Source organism: Pelophylax lessonae (genome assembly GCF_965119305.1).
Source record: "Pelophylax lessonae genome assembly, chromosome: 12".
NCBI lineage: Eukaryota > Metazoa > Chordata > Amphibia > Anura > Ranidae > Pelophylax > Pelophylax lessonae.
The window spans coordinates 133,228,202-133,252,792 of NC_138779.1; the positions used below are offsets into that span (position 1 = coordinate 133,228,202).

At 44.1% G+C, this 24,591-nt stretch overlaps 1 protein-coding gene across 2 annotated transcripts in view; it reads left to right on the top strand.

The window, feature by feature from the left end:
• The window catches only part of HYOU1 (hypoxia up-regulated 1), a gene marked incomplete at its 3' end in the record, with an annotated part of 94,290 nt that overhangs the window by 36,206 nt on the left and 33,493 nt on the right, over window positions 1-24,591 (top strand). For both annotated transcript variants that reach the window (XM_082274292.1, XM_082274293.1), the window contains 9 exons: window positions 533-719; window positions 2,020-2,154; window positions 2,456-2,538; window positions 2,656-2,788; window positions 5,208-5,392; window positions 6,229-6,367; window positions 8,521-8,581; window positions 10,159-10,238; window positions 13,325-13,471. In XM_082274292.1, coding sequence (XP_082130418.1) covers window positions 533-719; window positions 2,020-2,154; window positions 2,456-2,538; window positions 2,656-2,788; window positions 5,208-5,392; window positions 6,229-6,367; window positions 8,521-8,581; window positions 10,159-10,238; window positions 13,325-13,471 — 1,150 coding nt within the window. The remainder of the gene's footprint in view (window positions 1-532; window positions 720-2,019; window positions 2,155-2,455; window positions 2,539-2,655; window positions 2,789-5,207; window positions 5,393-6,228; window positions 6,368-8,520; window positions 8,582-10,158; window positions 10,239-13,324; window positions 13,472-24,591) is intronic.

Here is a 24,591-nt window from a genome sequence, read left to right on the forward strand (position 1 = left end):
AAAAAACAATGCTTCAGCAGTAGACTGTTTCTTGGCTTCCCTGAGATCAGTGCAAGCCTGTGGGCTCTGCATCGATCTTGATGCCATCCAACTGCGGGAGTGTAATGGAGAAGAGGCTGTGGAGACCGGTCTACCAGCACGGAAGACTGAAGGAGAGAATGATCAGTAAAACTGCTTTCCATGTCCCCCTAGATATAAATAAGCTTTAAAATTTGTAGTGCAGGCTCAGCCCCACTGTAGGGCAGGGTTTTTACTTTACTGTTCTTGGAGTTTAGCCTTCAAGAGCAGGATGCATGTCAGGAATGGCATAAAATCACAGTAGCCTTTAGGACACCTTAACAGCAATTTTGATATGGCATGTTTAACTTGGTAACCAAATGACATTCATCAAAGCTCCAATGTCAATAGACTTGCTGCAATAAAAAATAAAAAATTATAATATGGCATTTTGCAGTTTTCTAAGCTTTACTTTTATGATTTGGATAAACACTATTTTATTTCATCTTCTTTTTTTTTTTTTAATACCTACTAGGTTTGATCGTATTCTTGGTGGTCTAGAAATAGACCTAAGACTCAGAGAACATTTGGCAAAACTCTTCAATGAACAGAAGAAATCCAAAAAAGATGTACGAGAGAATCCACGGGCGATGGCTAAGCTTTTAAAAGAGGCAAACCGTGTCAAAACCATTCTGAGTGCAAACAATGATCACATGGCACAGGTACAATATGCAAATATTTTTTGCGAATCACCTCAAGGTGTATTCACGGTTAGAGCCGGTTCACACTACCGCGACCAGATAGTCGCCCCGTGACTTTGAAGAGACTTGTTTAGAGACTTGTTTAGAGACTTGTTTAGAGACTTGTTTAGAGACTTGTTTAGAGACTTGTTTAGAGACTTGTTTAGAGACTTGTTTAGAGACTTGTTTAGAGACTTGTTTAGAGACTTGTTTAGAGACTTGTTTAGAGACTTGTTTAGAGACTTGTTTAGAGACTTGTTTAGAGACTTGTTTAGAGACTTGTTTAGAGACTTGTTTAGAGACTTGTTTAGAGACTTGTTTAGAGACTTGTTTAGAGACTTGTTTAGAGACTTGTTTAGAGACTTGTTTAGAGACTTGTTTAGAGACTTGTTTAGAGACTTGTTTAGAGACTTGTTTAGAGACTTGTTTAGAGACTTGTTTAGAGACTTGTTTAGAGACTTGTTTAGAGACTTTGAAGAGACAGGCGACTTTGTCTGTGGGGAATGCCTGGCTAATCTTTCTTCTTCCTGGAAAGTCTGATAACAAGTCGCTTCAATTAAGGTAAGGAGGCGACTCCCATTGAAGTATATGGGACAGTCGGATCACAGGTCGCCTCAAAGTAGTACAGGACCCTTTTTTGAAGTCGGAGCGACTTCAGTAGTGCCAATTAAGACGGCACTGATTGATTAACATTGCTTTTGTTATATCAAGCGACCTGGGGCGACACAAGTCGCCTCACAAGTCGTGCTAGTGTGAATGGGCTCTTAAGAAGCATGGCCTACCTGCTGAGTTTTGGTGTGTGTGTGTTATCCCCCCCCCCCCCCCCCCCCCCAACGCTGGTGTTGACATTGCTATATTTGCATCACTTCACCAACTCCCCTTTGTCTCTAACCCGGAGATCCTGGAATGTTCCTGCTTGGTGTTCCCCACTGACTCTTGCACATATAGAGCCTAAAAAAAGAGGTGCAAGAAATGTCTCTGCAGCCAATAAGATTCAGATGTACCATTTGAAGTTTGAAAGTTTTGGTTATGCAGGATACATAAGTGAAGAGAGATCTTGCACAGGAAAGGACAGTAGTACTAACTGCTAATATACTAAATATTAGTCAGCCCCTTATTGTACTTAATCTGCAGGTGATTAGATAATGCAGACTGAAGTAAATTGAGTAGACTTTCTGATTTCACCACAATAGTATGTTCTGCAAGCTATAGCAAGTTTCTAAATGTGTTCACTTGCAAAGTGTTTTTTTATATGTATGTATCTAATATAATTTTTTTTTAGATTGAAGGTCTTATGGATGATATTGACTTCAGAGCCAAGGTGTCTCGTCAAGATCTTGAGGAGCTGTGTGGAGACTTATTTGAAAGAGTCCCTATACCTGTGCAAAAGGCTTTGAGTGGTGCCGAAATGAACATGGTGAGGAATAATTTTGCAAGCTGTTGTGGCTATTTGTGTAAAAGCTTTTCTTCAAGTGGTTGTAAAGGCATAATGTGTCTTTACCTTTTCTTAATGCATTCCCTGCATTAAGGTAAAAAAATCTATGATCGCCCCCCCCCCCCCCCCCAAAATACCTACCTGAGCACTCAGAAGGGGGGAGGGGGAGAGAGAAAGAAACCTCTGTGCATTCCCATTAGGCAGAGCATGTTTTAGGGGGGAAACACAAGGCTTTACAATCACTTCCTAGTCTCTAACCAAGACATATTAAATTTGTTCACAGGATGAAATTGATCAGGTGATCATAGTGGGTGGAGCAACTCGTGTACCCAAAGTTCAAGAATGGCTTCTTAAAGCAGTGGGCAAGTAAGTTCAGCATGCATTATATGGGTGGAGCCTTTCTAAAGAATCGTAAGCCATGTAACCATGTTACAGTAGCTAGCCTTGTGCATAGTAATTTTTAGATTGTCTCTTTTCTTACAGGGAGGAGTTGGGAAAGAACATAAATGCTGATGAAGCAGCCGCTATGGGAGCTGTTTATCAAGCAGCCGCTCTTAGCAAGGCATTCAAAGTTAAGCCATTTGTAGTTCGTGATGCAGCGATCTATCCAATACAGGTATTTTTCATTTAAATAATTTTTGAAGAAAAGGTTTTTCATCTTGCATATACAATAAAAGTAAACTAACGCGATTGTACATCCGGGAAACAAAAACCAGAGAAAAATTGCCTAACCCCCCTCAAAATCGCAGAAACCAAAAACCCCCAGAAAAACTTGGCAATGAAGAGTAAGTAGTGTGCATTATGAAGGTAATATATTATACCAAACATTCTTTTTCACAGAAATATTGTACAGTAGCAGTCGCATAGTAGTTGCCTATATTCAATAACTGATCATTTGTGCAACCCTCTCTCGGCTGGACTCAATTTAGACCACTATAGGACTTGCAGCACAACTATAGGCAGCTTCTGGCCAACAGCCTGCTGTGCGTTAAGATGCACCAAAGGTCATTTCAAGCCCTTTCAAACGGAGGAATTTTTTCAAACACTTTGGCTTGTGAAAAATGCTTCCTATTAAAATATATGCTTTCACCCTGGGGCGGTGTACTGGCAGTTTGGTGAAATTTAGCATGCAGCATCTTTGGAGCATGTTTTGGAGAGCTAAAAAAAAGCACCTCAAAAATGCCCCTCTCAATTGAATTGACTGGGAAGTGCCTGAAAAGCGATTCAAAAGGGCCTCAGTGGTTTTCGGAGCAAGTTTTTAGTTTTCGCATGTCCAAAAAGCGCACCGCACCACAAATGCCTGAAAAGCGCCTCAAAAGTTTTTAGGGGTTTCATGGGCAGTTTAGAAGCGCCTCGATGTGAAAGGGTTCTTTGGTTATCCCTTTGGGAATGACAAATCTAAAAAGAACTCAAATAGAAAATAAACACCAACCTCTGCTTCCATACTAACATAGTACATAAACAGTTTGAATTGCCTCAGTGGCCTGGCCATAACGTGTGTGCGTGTGTATGTATATCTAGCACACAGTTAACCCTTTGATAACCCCTTCCCAGCCAGTGTCATTAGTACAGTGACCGCATATTTTTAGCACTGATGACTGTATTAGTGTCACTAGTTCCGAAAAAGTCAGTGTCAGAATGTCAACTGCAATATCAGTCCCACTATGTCCCTGATAGCTGGCCTTACTAGTTCAAAAAATATACCTTTTGTGCAAACCAATCAATATACACTTATTGGGATTTTTTTTTTTTACCAAAAATATGTAGCAGAATACACATAGTCCTTTCTTCCTTCCTTCCCTTTTGAACCTTGTGTTAACATATGAGGACTTGACAAGCCTGTTGATATAAATAATACTGATGAAGCAGTCGGGTCCCAGGAAGTGGGGACTTGGCTTGGGAAGTATTTTATTTGGTAATTTCACAGTAAATACCTGGGCCATAACAATTTCTCTTGGAACCTCACTAGAAAGTGTCTATACATAAAAAAAAAAAAAATATATATATATATATATATATATATATATATATATATATATATATATATATATATATATATATATATATATATATATATATATATATATATATATATATATATATATATTTTTTTTTTATATATATATATATATATATATATATATATATATATATATTTTTATATATATATATATATATATATATATATATATATATATATATATATTATAGTTTGCAGCAGCAGACTTTTAAAATGACTTGTAGCAGGATCCAAGGTGTGTAATAGGCTGAGCTCCCAACCTTGGTGCTGGATCCTGGTAGCTCCATTGGCAACACCACTGGGACCAGCAATCGTCAGATACCTAGTGCTAATTTAAAAACAGCTCTGATTACCCTAGGCGAGAGATGCTTTTCCGGTTTTTCTCTTTACTCCTTTTTATCTTGCCCCTTATTCCCCTTTTGAGGCTCTGTGATACATCCCTTGCAGTTTTGGTAGTTATCTGGCCATTCTATTTTGGCCATTTGGTTGTAGGCCCTGCTTGGGTCACTGTGGCCTCTGACGACCCCAGTTTGCTTTATTTTCCTTTTTTTTTCCTATTGAAAATAGTTGCATTCTTATACTGCACTTTATTTGTACATGTTGGAGGCTCTCATAGCCACCACCTCTTGAGAATTCCATGTTTTTAGTCAGTCACTTGATTTGCAGATTGTCATTTCTTGGATGCACGTTGATGCTGTGCAGACTTTCTTGTATCGCTACTGATTTTACATGTCTGTCTACTAATGTGTCCTTTTTATGCACTACTCTTGCACATGTTTGTATTATGCAACTTTAAGGAATTACAAAAAAAACTGCTCTGATGCATATACATGCAGTTTATGAGGGTAGGGGGAATTTAGTTTCAAGGAGGCGCCCATTTGTCTATATACGTTGACTTAATCCATTCTACAATACGTTGTGCTGCAAAGTTTTGAGTTCTAATCTTTTTGGGCGTCGTATATGAACTTGTGTGGCCTGCCATTGACGGACTGCTTTTGGGTTTTAAATCCCACAGGTGGAGTTTACTAGAGAGGTGGAGGAAGAAGGCGTAAAAAGTGTAAAACACAACAAGAGAATTCTTTTTCAAAGGCTTGCCCCATACCCACAGCGCAAGGTTATCACCTTTAATAGATACACAGATGACTTTGAGTTTGATATCAACTATGGAGACCTTGGCTTTCTTGACCCAGAAGACCTGAGGTGAGCCTTTACTCTTTTTTTTCTTTCTTTCTCTTTTTTTCTTTCTTTCTCTCTTTCTTTCTTTCTTTCTCTCTTTCTTTCTTTCTCTCTTTCTTTCTTTCTCTCTTTCTTTCTCTCTTTCTTTCTTTCTCTCTTTCTTTCTTTCTCTCTTTCTTTCTTTCTCTCTTTCTTTCTCTCTTTCTTTCTTTCTCTCTTTCTTTCTTTCTCTCTTTCTTTCTCTTTCTTTCTCTCTTTCTTTCTCTCTTTCTTTCTTTCTCTCTTTCTTTCTTTTCTTTCTTTCTTTCTTTCTTTCTTTCTTTCTTTCTTTCTTTCTTTCTTTCTTTCTTTCTTTCTTTCTTTCTTTCTTTCTTCTTTCTTTCTTTCTTTCTTTCTTTCTCTTTCTTTCTTTCTTTCTTTCTTTCTTTCTTTCTTTCTTTTTTTTTTTGGGATGTTTGTGTGAGAAAGGAAGAAGGGGGTTGGATGTGTGCTACTGCTCTAAATGTCTCCCTTAATATTGGATAAAGCCTTAAATTCTCACCTAGATGGAATTGCAGACTAAAGTTCGTCTCCCATATTTATCTGGTAACATTGTCCTCGCCTTCCTGTTTGGTCCCCATCTGCTGAATGTAACACCCTTCTGTGTATTCCCACTATTGAATAAGGAATCGTACTGGCTGTAAACTTTTTTTTTTTTTTTGCTTACATTTCCCTCTCTTAGCATGGCGCCTTCTGTAAAATAATGCAGTTGTAGTATTCCATCTGATGGTTACAAGCTAAAGCAACTCAGTAACTGTAGTGTTTTGATGCCTAAGATATTTACTTAATGTTGTTTTTTTTTTTTTTTTTTCCACCTACAGGATTTTTGGATCTCGCAATCTCACCACAGTCAAACTTAATGGCGTTGGGGAAAGTTTTCAGAAGAATTCTGACTATGAATCAAAAGGCATCAAAGCTCATTTCAACATGGATGAAAGTGGAATACTCAGTCTTGACAGGGTAATGTAGCTGTGCAGAGTATTCTTGCATTCATAACAAAAATAAAAAAAATAACTTTAAAGGCTTAAGGTTTTTTTTAACCTTCATGCATTCTATACAAAAAATATAAAAATACTAGTGCAGAAGTGCCCCCAGCTCCCTTAATACTTAACCTGAGTCCTGTTTCGATCCAGCGGTGTGCACGAGAGCTCTTCAGGTCTCTACCCCCTCATTGGCTGGAACAGTCAGCCAGTGAGCCAATGAGGGGAGAGAGCGGGGCAAAGCGGCGCTCCATGTGTGAATGGACATAGAGCAGCGGCTCAGGAGCCCCCATGGTAAGCTGCTTGCTATGGGGGCTCTAGGCAAAAGGGAGGAGCCTGGTGTGTCGGCAAAGGACCCAAGAAAAGGAGGTTGGAGGGTGCTTGGTCCAAAACAATGGCACCGAGCAGGTAAGCATAACATGTTTGTTTTTTTTTTTTTTTATAACAAATACCGAACCGTTAATATCCCTTTAACTCTGGGGACAAAAATCTTTACCCTTGCAGTCGCTCCCCCTCCCCACTGAAAGGGGTAACTGCTCGTTTTGCTTGGAGGAAGATGAATAAGATGGTAGACTTTTACCTTCTGCCTCTCCCCTTCAGGTCATCTTCGTATAACTTTTCCTCCTCCAAAGCTTATTCCCTTTACTGCCCAACCAGATACCATTCTGTACAATGTTGGACTAGCATCCCTGCATTGTGGGGGAGGATGCCGAGGGCCTAGCCACAACATACAATGTTTGTTAGCGGGGGTGAGTACCAACTCCCAAAAGAGCAAAGCGGGGAATAGGGCAAGCATTTCTTTTCAGTTGTTGAAAGATCAATTCATTTTTTAAATCTGCTAGTGTGTGATTAGCCTCTGGGACTTACTTTTGAGTCTAAAGACCTTTACACAATCAACTACACTTTCTGTGTACTGTAGGTACACCTTTTTCTGCAGATGCTGTAACATTTTTACTTGTTTGTAAACCTATGTAGGAACAAATTAGAAATAGTTTTCAGTAACAAAAAGTAAAAACTTAAATGGCATCTGCAACAATGTAGGCATACCCAAAAAGGCTTCTTTAACCACTTTCAGACCAGCTGCCGTATTTTTACGGTGGTAGGTTGGCTCTGTACTGCGAAACGACGTACCTGTACGTCGCTTCGTGGGACCATATGTGCGCCCGTTTTCCACGGCGAGCCAATCGGGTCCAGCGGCCTTGATTGCTCCCCATGGAGACTGTTTTGTCAGTTATGAACACAATGATCCTATGTTTCTCCGATTTAGGAACACAGGTCTCTGTGTTCATGCAGCAAGCCCACCCCCCCCCCTCCAGTTAGAAAGCATCCCCCTAGGGACACATTTAACCCTTTGATCGCCCCTGGTGCTAACCCCGTCCCTGCCAGTGTCAGTACAGTAACGGCATATTTTTAGCACTGATTACTGTACTGTCACTAGTCCCCCCAAGTGTGTCAATGTCAAGTGTCCGATTTGTCTGCCTGCAATGTCGCAGTCCTGCTAAAAATCGCCGATCGCCACCATTACTAGTAAAATAAACATGCCATAAATCTATACCCTAGTTTTCAGACACGATAACTTTTTTGCACAAACCAATCTGCACACTTATTGGGATTTTTTTTTTTTTCAAAAATACGTAGCATAATACAAATTGTTGTTTTTTTTTTTTTTTATTGGGAAAGTTCTATAGCAAAAAGGTGATCAAATACCACCAAAAGAATGCTCTATTTGTGGGGGGGGGGGAGGACATCAATATCAGGGTACAGCATTGCATGACTGGGCATTGTAAGTTAGTAACTCGGTGCCATATCGCAAAAATGGCCTGGTCATTAAGGGGCTAAATCCTTCCGGTCCAGAAGTGGTTGACTGGAATTCATAATCTTGCGTCCCTAAGCAAGAAGCAAGGTTTTCACTCAAGTTGAGTAGTGTGCTTGTTGCATGGCTACTTCATAATGCATAATACTTATGTGAGCCACCTTTTTTGCATATGTTTGTCATCAGAATAAGTTCTTTAGTATTACCTTTTCTGAAATTTGTTCTTGAAATCTTGACTGAATACTTGATGATATATTATGTGAGTTAAACATGAAAACTGATTTTCAAATTACAGTTTAAACTTTGTGTATAATCTTTAGGTCGAATCTGTCTTTGAGACTGCATTGGAAGAGAAGTCAGAGCAAGAATCGACATTGACAAGTAAGTGATGCTGCCTTTTTTAAGACCTTTGTACCAACTACATGGTAGTAGCTAATTCTGCTACTTTTAGACACTTTTTGGCCAACAATACAATACCTAGTTGTAGTGGCTTTTGCTCTGATGGCTGTTGATTTTTCTTGAGATGAGTGGTTTTGCCATTCACTGCTTCTACCAACAAATAGAAACATGATGAAAATAAAATCTGCGCACTGCAGACTAAAATAAATAAATAAATGGAAAGCAGCTGAACATGAAGGGGCAAAATTTCAAATCCCAATCTGAAAAATGAAAACAATCACACTGCAGCGCTTTAAAACTATAAATGAATGAAACCACAAATGTGATGTATTCGATAGTAATTAAAGTCTCAAGGTCATAAAGGAGCTCTTGCGGACTTAAAAATAAACAAGATGTGCTCCACAATGCGAATCCAGACGGGCTTGTTCTTCTCTGGGGTCGTGTTCCTCTTCATCCTCGGCTTCTGCTGGCTCAACCCGGCTCTGCAGGACCTCCAGGGTAGCACCGCCAACTGCACCGTCCTGTCTGTCCAACAGATGGGGAAACCTTTGGGTGTACCTTCACCTGCGGGGCCGACTGTAAGGGCACCTCTCTCTAACCCTGTCTGCAGATCTACGTCAACAACTCGGAGCCCCAATCCTGGGCTCTGCTCCATCAGGACGAACAGCAACTCATCACCAACCCTAAGGTCTGTTTTGAGAGTGTCCCTGCCCTTTCCCAGGATTTAGCTTGTTTGACCCATCTGGTAATACAGGGGTCAAACCTGGAGGTGAGGAGGTAGTGTGGCTGGTGGAGGATTCGCACTGTGGAGCACATCTTGTTTATGTCTGCATGAGCTCCTTTATCACCTTGGGACTTTAATTACTATTGAATACATCACATTTGTTTCATCTATTTATATTGTTTTAAAGCGCTGCACTGTGATTTTTTTTTTTTTTTTTTTTTTTTTTTTTTCAAATAGAAACATGCACACCTAGGTGATTAAATTGTTACTAAACCCAGGACCCTGCATTTAATCTATTTGGTCTTCCACAGTACACAGATCATGTGAATTCAATTATTTTAGTAAATCTAAACTGCTAAATACCTTTTCTTAGCAGTCTTGTGACTTCTATCAGTGTCTGGTTAAAGCTTGCAGGAGGAGTTTTCATTCTCCTTGACTGTCCTATGAGGCTGCATGACCCCTGTCCCTCTGTCTGGACAGTGCTGATTAGCCCTGTGCTGAACGCATGCACCCACCACCACCAAACTGAGAATGTGCAGAGTGCCCACAAGCCTCTATTCTATCAGGAGATTGATTTGGAACAGTGGAAGCAAGGAAGGATCAAAAAAGACAGGAAATCCTCTCCACTAAGCTTTTGTTTTCTGCAGCAGCAGATCAAATTCTGTATAACCAAGTGCCCATGGATTGTAAGTCTCAGTCCCTGGTGAAGTGGCTAAATATCGATTCATGTTTGTCCTGCTTAAGTCTAACATTTTAGGTCCTTGGATTATGCTACAGCTTTATTTTAGGATTATGCTACAGCTTTATTTTATTAACACTACCTTGTCTTCCTCAGAACTTGGGAATACAATATCTAGCTTATTTGGAGGAGGAAGCTCCACCACAGATAAAGAAAATGCTACTGATACTGTTCAGGTAAAAATTGTTTTATAGATCAAACAATTGGACACAGTAGAGGAAAAGTATATTAAAATCAAAATTGCATAGACGCCTGTAAAGTTTAGTGTGTATCTGACACATAGCAATGGACGGGTGGTAAGTCCGCCAAATGCTACACACTAGAGATCGACCGAATATCGTCAAGGCAGATATATCGAGGGCCGATCTGCACTTTCCCCGATATATCGGAATTGGCCACCAAGCTGGCCATTATTTCGGAAAGTGCTTGTAATGGAGTGATGCCTGCAGCTAGAGGCATCACCCCGGTACCAGCGTCCACAGCTGACGGTCGGCTGTCTTGTAATGACAACCAATGCGGCTGAGAAGCCGCTCGGCTGTTATTACAAGTAGCGGGAGGGGACGTACCTTCCGGATACTAGTGCCAGATTTTAAAAAATAACCGCATTCAAAACTTGGCGTTTTGAATGCTTTTAAGTGCAGAGGAGGCGTTTGGGGTCTTTAGACCCTCAGATCCCTCCACAAGAGTACCTGTAAAATAAAAAATTTTTAAATGTACGAAAATATGTACGATGACCAAAATATCGGCAATGAAAAAACTATATCCCTACTACACGCTCAAGCAACTGGGGGAGGCGCCCCAAACACCTTGCAAAAATGGGGTCAAAACATGCGGTGAGGAGGTGTCACATTGCTTCATTGCCTGTCAATGCGTCAGAAACATGATCTAAATGCAAATCTGGCTTAAGAGGAAAGGGAGATTTAGGTTGAAATGTTTTTATTATGGAAAAATTCAAAGGGGTACAAAAGAGGGCGAGGGGAGTAAAGGAAAAACAGGCGATTAACAATATATGAATAATATTACAATTGTCACAGGTAGGCATTAACCAAGGTGGATGAGCACATTATGAATGATATATCATATAAAGCAGGGGTCTTCAAACTATGGACTTCCAGATGTTCAGGAACTACAATACCCATCATGCCTAGTCATGTCTGTGAATGTGAGTTTTACAATGCCGCATGGGACTTGTAGTTCTGCAACAGCTGGAGGGCCATAGATTGAAGATCCCTGATATAAAGTAAAACAAGTGTAAAATAATTCAATAACCGAGGGGAAGGGGGGGGGGGGGAGACGAGGAGTATGAAGCATAAGAGAAGGAACAACCGAAAAAAAGAGCAGAGCCGAGAGAGAAAGCAATGGACACGAGGTGAGCAAAGGGAGATTTAGATAAATTTACTACAAGTGAAATTCTATTCAAGTACATATTTTTACCTCGCATTACCTTCTTTTGCTCTCTGCATTTTCCAAATCTGCAAATTATTTTTTTTTTTTGCTGCGGAGATCTGACTTTCTGTTTAAAGAGTGGCTGTTTTTTGGCTACCGTAATGTTATTGCATAGCCACCCTCCCCAGCTTGCTTCCAAGATGGGACTGTGGGCCATTGGATTAGCGTTCCTAAAGCAGTGCACTATGTGTTCGAAACGGAAATGAGGGGAAAAGGAAAGGTTTGGGTGCTCAGGAAGGACATTACACTGAGGCATAGAAACACAGTAAAAAAAAAAAAAAGTTTAAAAGTAGATTGCATGACTGTTAAGTAGTGGGTGTGTCTTATTTTTGGAGAAGGATAGTTTTTAGTGTCCCTTTAATTTTTGGTGTCACTTTAAGCATGGTTTTAAAATTGGGAAGCAAAGCCAAAAGTTCCCTAATGGCTGGTGAATCGGTCATAAAATGGCAAAATAAATGTGTGAAGGGGGAACAGTCTATATTGTTTGGCATACCACACCAATTTTCAAAGAATTCATATTCCAGGTCAACGCATAACCTGATGTAAGGAGCACAAACTTGAACGTATTGTCTTTTTCTCCACTTCCTACATATGGATGTGTTTGCAATTGCAATACTCTGCAACCCAATTTAAGAATACTGTGGACATAAGTAAATGCGAGTGTACAACTATATATGGCTATATTACAATTTGGGTGGGCAGCTGGGGTTGTGATGGTAATACTGTGGCTCATTTGTCTGTTTTTAAGGCCACCCTCCATCCACTCCTGTGATGGAGCCCCTACTGGGTCTGAAGATTTACATTTTTATAACAGCAAGGTCTGGTGTGCCCTGTGGTTCTGCTGCTGGCCACCATACACCCCTTAAACCGGTTCAAGAATATTTCCTGGACACAAGTATGGTAAACCTTTCTTGGGGATGACTTGAAGAAATTCTAAAGCCTGAACATTTGCCTCAATGCATTCGTTGCATTAAGGTAAAAAAAATGTTCTAGTAGCAATATTGCCCCCTTATACTTAAGTTCTCACTCGATCTGATGCTGTGCCCCCAGCTGCTGTCAGTTAAATTCTGAAACGAGGGAGCGAGGTTCATAGCCGAGCCACATTGTTTGTTTGTACTTATGGACTCAGGCAGAGCGTCTGTGAGGGTGCACAAAAAGGTAGCCAGGAGCGCTGGCTGGGGACCCCAAAATAGAAGGGCAGGGGCTGCTCTGTGCATTACCATTGCACAAAGATGGCAAGTATAACATGTTTAAAAAATAAATGAAGACTTTTCAATTACCTTAAGTTACTACAGCTTAACTTTGATTGTTGTCCGGAATGTCCCATAATGGTTCAGTGTAGGGTTCCATCTCCATCATTCCCAAAGGTATTTCGGGCCTTTCTTTAAGTTGCTGACTCAAAGTCTTTAAGATTGTAATTCTAAAGATTAAAGGATTCTGTATTAGGAAGAGTTTGTACACCTGATCATAGGCGTGTGCCAGGTATGCCTGGGCACACCCTAATCACCCTGTATGGTGCAGATTCCACTAATATTTCACCATTTCATCGAAGCCCCCTAACGGGGCTCCTAAAAAAAATTGTAAAAAAAAAAAACCTAAAAACTACTGACACTGTCCGCTGCCTTACTGACACCGTTCATTGGTCTGCTGACACCATCAGTATACTTTAAATACACACGCCAATATGTTTGAGCTTTGGGGTGCACACCCTAATCCAATAGGCTGTGCGCACACCTATGCACCTGATAATTTCTATGCATAGTGTTTTTTAATAAACCGTATGTTTTTCATTTTTGCTGAAATATTCTGTTTGCAGGAAGAAGAGGAAGTTCCAAGTGAACCACCAAAGGAGGATGAACAGGAGTTACCAGAGCCAGCTGAGCAGCAAGATGCCGATACAGGGGCTAAGAAAGCAGAGGACAAAAAAACAGAGGAGAAGAATGAAAAAGATAAAGAGACCAAGGTAAGCCTAATCTGATATTTTTCGTGGTGTTTTTTTTTTTTTTTTTATGAAAAACCTGGTGAAATGCAACTGCTTCCTGCATAATATTTATATTCACATTCTACATGTATTTAAATTCAACAGAAGCATCACCCGTCTTGTAGTATTTTGTTAAAAAAATTTTTTTTTAGTTTTGGTCAGGCATCTGAATATTCTATGTTCTCCATAACAAATTTTCTTTCATTCATTGACGGATACAGCTCCTTATCTTGACCATTGGGTTATACTGCCCCCTACAGGAGTAGGACTCTAGGCAGGAACAAGCTTGACTATGCCTATGGGGGCAGTCCCAGGGGGTAAACACCCACTCTGAACTATATAGGTACGTGGGTTTTTTTTTTTTTTTTTGCATTTTTTTTTTTCTTTTGCCTAGTCAAGAGTAAGAATCGAGTTCCCTGCTGGGATCTCTGGTCTGGCAATTTTTTCTTTTTGAATTAAATTTTTTTTTCCATCTTTGTTGTTTTGCTCCTGTGAGAATCTACTAGCACGCGCAGGCCTCAGCTCTGCGTTAGTCAGCCCCGATAGCCCCAGAGGACAGAGGCTGGCCTGCAAGTTAAAGGACTTGCGAGGACGCATACAACCTGGCCTCTGCCTGAGTCGCAGTGTTCCTCTCTGCCGACAGACCCCCCCCCCCCCTCATGCCAATGGAGTGGTGGTCTGTCAGGAGCAGTGCCCATCCTGTTCCTGGTATGCTAACTAGCTGCCCCCCCCCCCCCCGACGGTTTTTGGGGTGGCTGCGGGCCCCTTGGGACCCCTGGGTTCCCCTCCTTCCCATTCAGCTTGTCTTCTCCACACCCTTTTCTCAGCCCTCTGCGGTCTTAGTAGAAAAAACCCCAAAGTGAATGGGATTATATAGCGCTTGCTGGTAGGGTCATATAGGAGTAAAATGCAGTAAAAAAGCTAATATTATAAATTACATAAAATCTAAACCCTTAAAATAAACACAAAGTGATGAATATATAACATAAGTGTCATAAAAGTGTAATAATGCCAAGTGAAGTCCAAAGTAAAAAGTTCATATGTGACTTGGTGACAAACCATCCACTTTAGTGCAAAGAAAAGTGCTAGTGCTCGGTGTTGGATCCTCCAATGGTCCAAGAAATCCAATCTTGAGAGGTGACTTCAGGAAAGGGTAAGGTGTAAACTCACCAGATATGGTGGGCCTCAATTGCCTTATGACAAAGAGACCTATAGCACTTTGTGACCTTCCAGGTCAGAGGAATGGTGACTGCTGGGCTGTTTTCCCCATAGATAGAAATCCCCTTCCTGACAGGCAGGGTCCTTTGTTCTGTTGTAGCTGCTGATATGACAGAAAGGAAACTCTCTATGGAAGAAGAAGCCAAACTAATAGCTGAGATGGGCAAACCTGTTCTTGCCTTGGTAGTAGGGACTCATTCATGGAGGGATCAGTTCATGGAAGCAATCACCGTCTGTGCTCAGCAGTGACGTGTAATAACACAGACTGCCCACACTCAATCCTATAGACACGTGGCTGCTCTGGACTCTTCATCCTAGTGCTGTGTGAGGTAAACAGTCACATGGCCAGCCTGGACACAGCTGCTAGAAAGGACTATAATGGGCTCCAACAGGCCTAACTTGGAACAAATCTGGAGTCATCTGCGGTCTTGCTACCTTTCATCTGCCCACTCCCTCCCCACCCCATGGAGTGGCCATAACTTTTTTTTTTAGGTCAATCTGGGGTGTCGAGCTGGCAACTAGATGATTGTCCGTTGGTAAGGGGCAGTCTCCGGTGGTGGCTCCTGCCAGGGCCCCCCTTCTTGCTGGGATCATGTTAGGTGCTCCTGGGGTTCCCCTGGGAGCTGCCATTTTCCTTTGTGCTGTGGATCGTGTTTCGGTCCGGCTACAAGATCGAGTTTCGGTCTTGTCCTCCGGATAGGTTCTTCCTTCCATCCTGTGCTTGTCCCCAGATCGCTTACAGGGTCGTTTTGGGGCGGTGCAAGTCTTGTTCAATCGGTGATTGTCCCGGTTCCAACTTCGGAACGTTTTCAGGGGTTTTACTCAAACCTCTTTAAAGGCAAGGTACGACCCAATTCTGGACCTCAAGGCGCTAAACTGCATTGTGCGGGTACAGAAGTTCTGAATGGACTCAATTTGCATGATAGTCCCTACATCAGGGGGGATTTCCTCACTTCTATCGTCATCAAGGACGCCTACTTTCAGATTTCATTATGTGCCCATCACCGGCGCTTCCTCCGCTTTGCCGTGGGCAAGGAGCATTATCGGTTTGTGGCATTACCCTTTTTGGTTTTGAGTCTTCATGAAAGTGTTGGCCCCAGTACTATCATTGTTGCGTCAGCGGGGGATCGCAGTACTGGGATATCTGGACTATCTTCTGCGAGCTGAGTCTTTGACTGCTCTGATGGACAACTTGGAGATTACTCCTCGAACTCTGAGGGCGTTCGGTTGGATTCTGAACTTTCAGAAGTCTTCTGGTTCTGTCCGACTGGACTATCTGGTCTGACTCTGGACTTGGCCTCAGCCAGAGTGTTTCTTCTGGAAAAACTCAAATTGCAGGAGGCAATCCAGCTTCTGTTCAGCAGATGGTCATCCCTCCGGGCTTGCATGCGGGTGCTGGGCCTGATGGTATCTACCTTCGAGGCGCTTCCGTTTGCACATTTCCGCACGAGATCTCTGCAAATGGAGATCCTGGTGAAATGGGACAAGAATCCTCAGTCTCTAGACAATCTGATCCTGTTGAGCCGGGGTACGAGAGAGTCCCTGATCTGGTGGCTTCGTTCTCCAGCACTTCCAACAGGGAAAATTCTTTCTCCCCCCTGTACTGGATGGTTTTCCGCATGGATACCAGCTTGTTGGGGTGGAAAGGTGTCCTTGGCACAGATTGTGCTCAGGCGGTCTGGACTCTTCAGGAGTCCAGACTGACTATCAATGTACTGGAACTCCGAGTGATCAGACTTTGTCTGGTTAATTGGACAATTCGCCTTCAGGGGGGTGTCTAGTACGCATTCAATCAGACAAAGCCATGGCCTATGTCAATCACCAATGGGGCAGAAGAAATTCCCTGGTGGATCAGGTGATAGCTGGTATTCTAAGGTAAGCAGAACGTTTCGTTCCAGCCCTCTCTGCTGTACACATTCCAGGGGTGGAAAATTGCCAAATGGATTATCTCAGTTGACAGACATTGGCCTAAGGGGAATGGTCGCTTCTTCCGGAGGTGTTTCATCAGTTGTCTCCAGTAGGGTACTCCCGAGGAGGTGGACCTGTTAGCCTCTCATCTTAGCAGGAAGGTACAGAGGTTTGTGGCATGGTCTCGGGATCCTCTAGCCCAGTGGTCCTCAACTCCGGTCCTCAGGGCCCACTAACAGGCCAGATTTTAAGTATTACCTTGGGCAGATGCAGACTAGAGTACTGCAATCACTTAGCAGCAAATTATATCACCTGGGATGTATTTCAGTTATCTTGCAAACCTGGCCTGTTAGTGGGCCCTGAGGACCAGGGTTGAGGACTACTGCTCTAGCCGACACCACAGACACCTTAGTGGCTCCCCCCCCCCAGAGACTCCTGCGCAGGATGAGGCAGAAGGGTTTCCGGTCATTCTAGTGGCTCCAGACTGGCCTCGTCTGTCTTGTTACGCCGATCTGGTAAAACTGGTCGCCGATGCTCCTTGGAGACTTCCTCCCAGGGAAGATGTGCTGTCCCAAGGGCCAATCTTACATAGTTAATAGTTTGTGAGGTTGAAAAAAGACATCAGTCCATCCAGTTCAAGCTATATATATATATGTGTGTGTGTGTGTGTGTGTGTGTGTGTGTGTGTGTGTGTGTGTGTTTTCTGTTAACCGTGCATTGAATACCCCTGTATGTTGTGGTCTTTAAGGTGCCTATCTAATAGTTTTTTGAAACTATTGATGCTCCCTGCTGATACGACTGCTTGTGGAAGAGAATTCCACATCCTTACTGCTCTGATAGTGAAGAACCCCTTACGTATTTTAAGGTTAAACCGTTTCGCCTCTAGTTGTAGTGAGTGGCCACGTGTCTTGTATTCCCTTTCTCTAAAAAGTTTGTTCCTTATGCTAGGGTCATCACCAGTACAGTATTTGTACATTGATATCATATCCCTCCTCAATCGTCTCTTCTCCAGAGAGAATAAGTTCAGTGCTTGTAGTCTTTCCTCATAGCTGATGTCCTCCATTCCCCTAATTATTTTTGTTGCCCTTCTGGACTCTCTCCAGTTCCAGCACATCCTTCCTGAGGACCGGTGCCCAGAACTGGACAGCATACTCCATATGTGGCCAGACCAGAGTCTTGTAGAGTGGGAGAATAATCTCTTTTTCTCTATCGCTCATTGACAGACGTAGTCTTCTTGATTCTCAAGAGCTGGGTTATGTTGTCTCCGCAGGAGTAGGACTAGGCAGAAAGACAAAACGTTCTGGCTCCACCCTAGGGGCAGTCCCTGAGGGTATATCCTCCCTCTCTCTGCTACAGGGAATCAGTTTTTTTCTGTCTAGTCAGGAGTAAGGACCTAAGTTCCTTGCTGGGATCTTTTGGTCCTGGCAAGACTTTTTTTCTTTAAGAAAAAGACATTTTTTAGGTAGTTTTCTCCAGTGTTTTTTCCTGTGAGATCTTCAAGCAAAAATGCCGGACTGGGCGACACTTGTGGTCACCCCAGCCGGCCTACGAGCGCGCGCAGACCATGGCATTGCGCTTGGTCGGCCGCGACATATTCAAGTAAGTATGCGGGGCCGGGCGACGGGCTGGATGTTGAGATCCAGTGGTCACCCCGGTTTCTGCCTACGAGCGCGTGCAGACCAGAGCTCCGCGCTGGGTCGGCCGCGACGGAGTCCCAGTGAAGGGACTGACTTTGCGAGTTAAAAGTCTCGCTTGGACGCCAGGTACCAGAGAGTCGAGGCGTCCACAAACCCCCACCTCGGTGGAGAGGGTATTGTGAAGAGAGGGTGCCTGTCGGTTCGGTATGGTGAGTAAACGTTCCCTTTTTTCCTCATTATGAGGCAGTATATATTATGGGCCCCTCCATATATGGTCAGTATATATCTGATACTTACAAGTCCCCCTTGTAATACAGCATGTGTTTGTGGGAAGTGGACTTGGTTCAAGAGCTAACACTCTACCCAGCAGACTGTAACATTACAGCAGACATAGGAGGTATAATCCTACCTTATGTGCAGTGTATCTCTGTAGATCCATATGTCACCTCTTAGCAGAGTGCAGGTGGATGTGCTGGGAAGACTATATCGGCGGTCTGCCGCCATTTTGCCGTAGACCGAATGCATGTATGTCCTCAGGTCACGCCGGCCGCCATGTTTTTGGAGTCTTATGTCTCTTCTATGGGGGCGGCCATGTTTTGTGAGCCCAGCTACCTCGTGGAGGGCTGGGAACGCCGGAAGGCGTACACAGGGGGCGGAGCCACGCCTTCTGCCCGGGAAAAAGCAAACAGCTCCTTCCAGTCTGTGTAAGACAGACGCTGACTGCAGTTTGTTGGAAACTGCACTGCATCGGTTGGTGAGCCTTGGGGGTCCCTCTCTCTCTCTCTGGGATCGAGAAGCAGGTACTCTGAGGGGCGCTATTGCGCTAGGGGGAGACACACAAAAAAAAAAAAAAAAGTTTTTTTGTTTTGCTGGCAAAGGTGTCCTGTATTAACATGGACCCTGCCACTCATGTATCTCCTCCGGATCCCCTCGAGGGGTCTGCGGGATCCTCCAGCACCCCATTGACAATTGAATCTTTGTCAGCTATTATGGAAACTTTTGTGTCCCGGGTGGAAGTGGCTTGTCAGGGACAGGGCGCAAGAAAGCGACCCCCGCCTAACCCCTTATTATCTGAAACCTCGGATTCAGACTCTGAGCCTATTTCTGCAGTTGCAGGTACTTCATCTGGTATTGGTGTCTCGGGTCCTGTCTCTTCAGACAGTGAGGAGGATGTTTCGGCATCCGCCATAGCCCGAGAGGAAGCGTTGGTAAACGCACTCATTGTATCTGTTCAAGAGACCTTAAGGTTACAGGGTATTCCATCAGAAATAGCTGAAACTGAGATCCCTTTTGGGACTAAAAAACGCATCAAAGTGGCGAAGGTTTTTCCATTGCCCAAATGTTTTGGCAATCCAATCGAAGAAGAATGGCGTCTGCCAAAACGCACTTTTAATATTTCTAAACGCATTGACAGGCGTTATCCGTTTGAGGAAACCCTTATTAAGAAATGGACAGAACCACCTGTGGTGGATTCACCTATTGCTAGATTGAATAAAGCCACGGTTATTCCTTTAGAAGACGCTCCGTCTTTTAAAGATCCAGTGGATCGCAAGATAGAAGCTATGTCTCACACCATGTTTTCCTTGATTGGATCAGCTTTCAGACCAATAATTGCTATTGGTCTGGTTTCGCAGGCTGTAACTGAATGGACCAAGTGGTTACGCCGGGACTTAGAAGAAGTCCCTCAGGCGGTATCAGATTTGTTGGAACAAATGATACAGGGGTTACAGTTTGTATGTGATGCGGCGTTAGACGCCACTCCATTAATGGCGCGAGCATCAGTCTCAGCAGTGGTTCTCAGGCGTACACTGTGGCTAAAAGGTTGGTTAGCCGACCAAGGTTCCAAAAAAGCATTGGCTAATATCCCCTTTTCAGGAGAGCGTCTATTTGGAGCCAACTTAGATGAGATCATTAAGGATCTCACCGGTGGAAAAAGCACCTTTTTACCGCAAAATTTTAAAGGTAGAGGAACTCGTCAAAGACGAGGGCCTTCTTTTTCTGCTCACAAGAGGTTTTTTCGTCCAGCGGGCGAAAAAACTAAGTCCTCCAAAGCTCCTGCAGGAGGCGTCAGGGGTCGTTGGTCGGGCAAGCAAAAGCCCGCCCCCTCCAGACCTGAAGATAAACCATCCAAAGCCTGAAGGTGCGCCCCCACCCATAACTGGGGTGGGGGGACGTCTTCGCCGGTTCCCGGATCCATGGCTTTCCAGAATCCCGGACAAGTGGGTTTGCGAAGTCATAAGGTCAGGGTACAAGATCGAGTTTCGATCTCTCCCACCGGCGCGATTCTTCCCTTCCAATATCCGACTATCCTCAGATCGTTTAGAAGATCTGCGGAGAGCAGTCATAGATCTACTACAACAAGGAGTGGTAGTCCACGTTCCTTGGACAGAACGGTTTCAAGGGTTTTATTCAAACCTGTTTACAATACCCAGGAAAGAGGGCAAAGTGCGTCCAATTCTGGACTTAAGAGCACTCAATTCTTTCGTCAACATAAGAAGATTCAGAATGGAGTCCATTCGCACGGTAGCAGCCTTCCTGCATCCAGGGGATGTCCTAGCGTCCATAGACATCAAGGACGCCTATCTTCACATTCCCATTTTCGCAGGACATCAGCGTTTTCTACGCTTTTCCGTAGAGGAGAACCACTATCAGTTTGTGGCGTTACCTTTTGGTCTCGCCACGGCTCCGCGGGTCTTCACAAAGGTGTTGGCCCCAATGTTGGCACTTCTGCGCCAAAGAGGTATATCGATTCTAGGTTACCTAGACGATCTTCTGCTTCATGCAGAGTCTCCTCAGACCTTGCTACAAAACATAGAAATTACTATAATTTCTTTACAGGAATTCGGGTGGCTGGTGAACCAGCAAAAGTCATTTCTGGTTCCCACCCAGAGGCTCGAATATCTGGGTCTAATTCTAGACACAGTCAGGACAAGAGTTTTCCTTCCGGTAGGGAAACTCCGAAAGATTCAATCAGCAGTCCAGTTGTTACTGTCCAACAGCTGGTCTTCCCTTCGGACTTGCATGAGGGTTCTGGGGTTGATGGTGGCTTCATTCGAAGCAGTCCCATTTGCCCAGTCCCATACCCGAATTCTTCAGCAAGAGATTCTTCTCAGATGGAATCGGAATCCGGAATCCCTGGACAATCAGATACGATTGAGCAAACAGACCAGAGAGTCTCTGGTTTGGTGGCTTCGGTCTCCAATGCTCAGCCAGGGAAAGTCATTTCTGCCAATATATTGGACGATAGTGACCACGGATGCCAGTCTATCCAGATGGGGAGGAATTCTTGGTCAGTTATCTGTCCAGGGACTTTGGTCCCCGGAAGAATCCAGGTTACCGATAAATGTATTGGAACTGAGAGCGATCAGACTTTGTCTGATTCACTGGACCGAGCAGCTCCAGGGCAGCCCGGTTCGGATCCAGTCGGACAATGCCACGGCCGTGGCTTATGTCAATCACCAGGGGGGCACCAAGAGTGTCCGAGCGGCCAAAGAAGTGGCTTGCATTATTCGCTGGGCGGAACGATTTGTTCCAGCAATCTCTGCGGTGTTCATTCCGGGGGTGGAGAATTGGCAGGCAGATTATCTCAGCCGTCAGACCCTGGATCAGGGGGAATGGTCCCTCCATCCAGACGTTTTCCACCAGTTGTGCCTACGGTGGGGCACCCCGGATGTGGATCTGTTGGCATCACGATTCAACAGGAAAGTTCAGAGATTCGTGGCTCGCTCCCGCGATCCTCTAGCAGAAACCGCAGACGCACTGATCGCCCCGTGGGGGCAATACCAGCTAATATATGCCTTCCCTCCTCTCGCGTTACTGCCAAGACTTCTTCGCAGGATAGAGGAGGAAGGAATCCCAGTAATCCTGGTAGCTCCGGACTGGCCTCGTCGAGCTTGGTACGCCGACATGGTCAGACTGGTGGCAGACGTCCCATGGAGACTTCCTCTCAGGGAGGATCTACTGTCTCAGGGACCGATCTTCCATCCTGCTTTACGATCGCTGGCTTTAACGGCCTGGCTATTGAGACCCGGGTGCTGAAGGACAAAGGTTTGTCAGCTTCAGTTATTCCTACTCTAGTTGAAGCAAGGAAAGCGACTTCCAGAAAGATTTATCATCGCACATGGAAGTCCTACATTGCATGGTGTGAACCTTTGGGGTTCCGTCCTCGGTCTTATTCGATTAGTCGAATATTGGCTTTTCTGCAACAAGGGGTTGAGCAGAAACTGGCCTTGAGTACTATCAAGGGTCAGGTCTCAGCATTAGCCATCTTCTTTTAGAAGCCTTTTGCTACTCATTCCTTGGTGCGGAATTTCATCCAGGGGGTGCGACATCTGGCTCCGCCAGTGCACGCGCCGTTACCCCCCTGGGATCTTAATTTAGTGTTGTCGGTTCTTCAGAAACCTCCCTTTGAAGATATTAGGGAGATTCCTCTACCCACGTTGTCCCAGAAGGTGGCCTTCTTGGTGGCTATTACTTCTGCATGCAGGGTGTCAGAACTGGCCGCATTATCTTGTCGTTCACCATATCTGGTGGTTCATAGAGATAAGGTGGTTCTTCGTCCGAATCCATCCTTCCTACCAAAAGTGGTTTCAGAATTTCATCTGAATGAAGAAATTGTATTACCTTCCCTGTGTCCTAAGCCCAGTCATCCTCGGGAGTTTGCGTTACACTCCTTGGATGTGGTCCGGGCGATCAGGGTATACTTGAAAACGACAGACTCGTTTCGCAAGACTGATTCACTTTTTGTGATCCCAGATGGACCCAAAAAGGGGTTGCCTGCATCTGCCGCGACCATTTCCAGATGGATCAGACAGACGGTAGTACAGGCTTATTCTATCAAGGGTCGGGAGCCCCCGTTCCCTGTTAAGGCGCACTCCACTCGGGCACTTAGTGTGTCATGGGCCTTTCGCCATCAGGCGTCAGTGGTCCAGGTGTGCAAGGCGGCTACCTGGTCGTCGGTGGATACCTTTACTAAACATTATAAAGTTGATGTAATGGCATCGTCTGATGCCTCGTTTGGCCGCAAGGTTTTGCAGGCCGCAATTTGAGGAGACCAGTGGTCTACCTCGAGGGTTTTTTCCGTTGGAAAATTTTTCTTTAGTCTCATTCTTTGTTTATAATGAGCCTTTAAAACTTCTAGTTTGGCACCAGTTGGGCCTTCTAGATTGGATTTGATTTTGTCAATCCCACCCCTCATTTGTGGCACTGCTTCTGGATGTCCCAGCTCTTGAGAATCAAGAAGACTACGTCTGTCAATGAGCGATAGAGAAAAATGGATTTTTGTAAGATCTTACCGTAAAATCCTTTTCTCTTAAGCTCATTGACAGACGTAGTACCCGCCCCTCTATCATTGAGTTGGGTTGGGTTAAATTCTCTGTACTGCTTTAAACAGAACTGATTCCCTGTAGCAGAGAGAGGGAGGATATACCCTCAGGGACTGCCCCTAGGGTGGAGCCAGAACGTTTTGTCTTTCTGCCTAGTCCTACTCCTGCGGAGACAACATAACCCAGCTCTTGAGAATCAAGAAGACTACGTCTGTCAATGAGCTTAAGAGAAAAGGATTTTACGGTAAGTTCTTACAAAAATCCATTTATTTATGGAGTGAATCCCCTTTTTTTATACATGCCAGTATTCTGTTGGCTTTGCTTGCAGAGGCTTGGCATTGCATGCCACTGCCAAGCCTGTAAAGCTCCATCCTGCTTTAGTCGATGGCTTTGAGGGCTTGGCTGTTGAAAGCTAGGTGCTGAAGGATTGATGTTTGTCTGAATCGCTGATACCTACACTGTTAAAGGCTAGAAAATCTACCTCTAGGAAGATTTACCATCTCACTTGGAAGATGTACGTTTGGTGTGATTCTTAGGGTTCACCCTTGCTTCTGTTTGGTGGCCAGGATCTTGACATTCCTCGAATGGGGGTTTAGCAACACCTGGCCTTGAGTACCATCCCCTTGCAGAGGGTGCAGTAAAAGTCCTGACATCATGCCTCAGTGTTTGTAGCTGATGGCCATTTCCCTTAGTCTGGCTGGTCTCCAGTTGGCGGCCAAGTTTGTGTTGTCGCATGATGTAATGGGGGCCATTTTTCCTTAGTCTGGGAGATGCTGGAGACAACTAAAGCCTTGTGGGGATGCCAAAGCTCTGCCTCTTTCTCCTTAGTTTCCTCTTCCTGTGCCTGGGACATATGAACAGGGATAGCGTCCATGATGCTGAATTTTCAGTGCTCCTCTGGTCGATAGGGTGAGTCTTTGGGGGTCCCTGTTTTCGCTCTGCTGATGGGTACCCTGAGCCTTGAGGAGATTCTTTATGCTAAAAGGTGCTGAAAGATCAGTCCCAAGGGCTGATC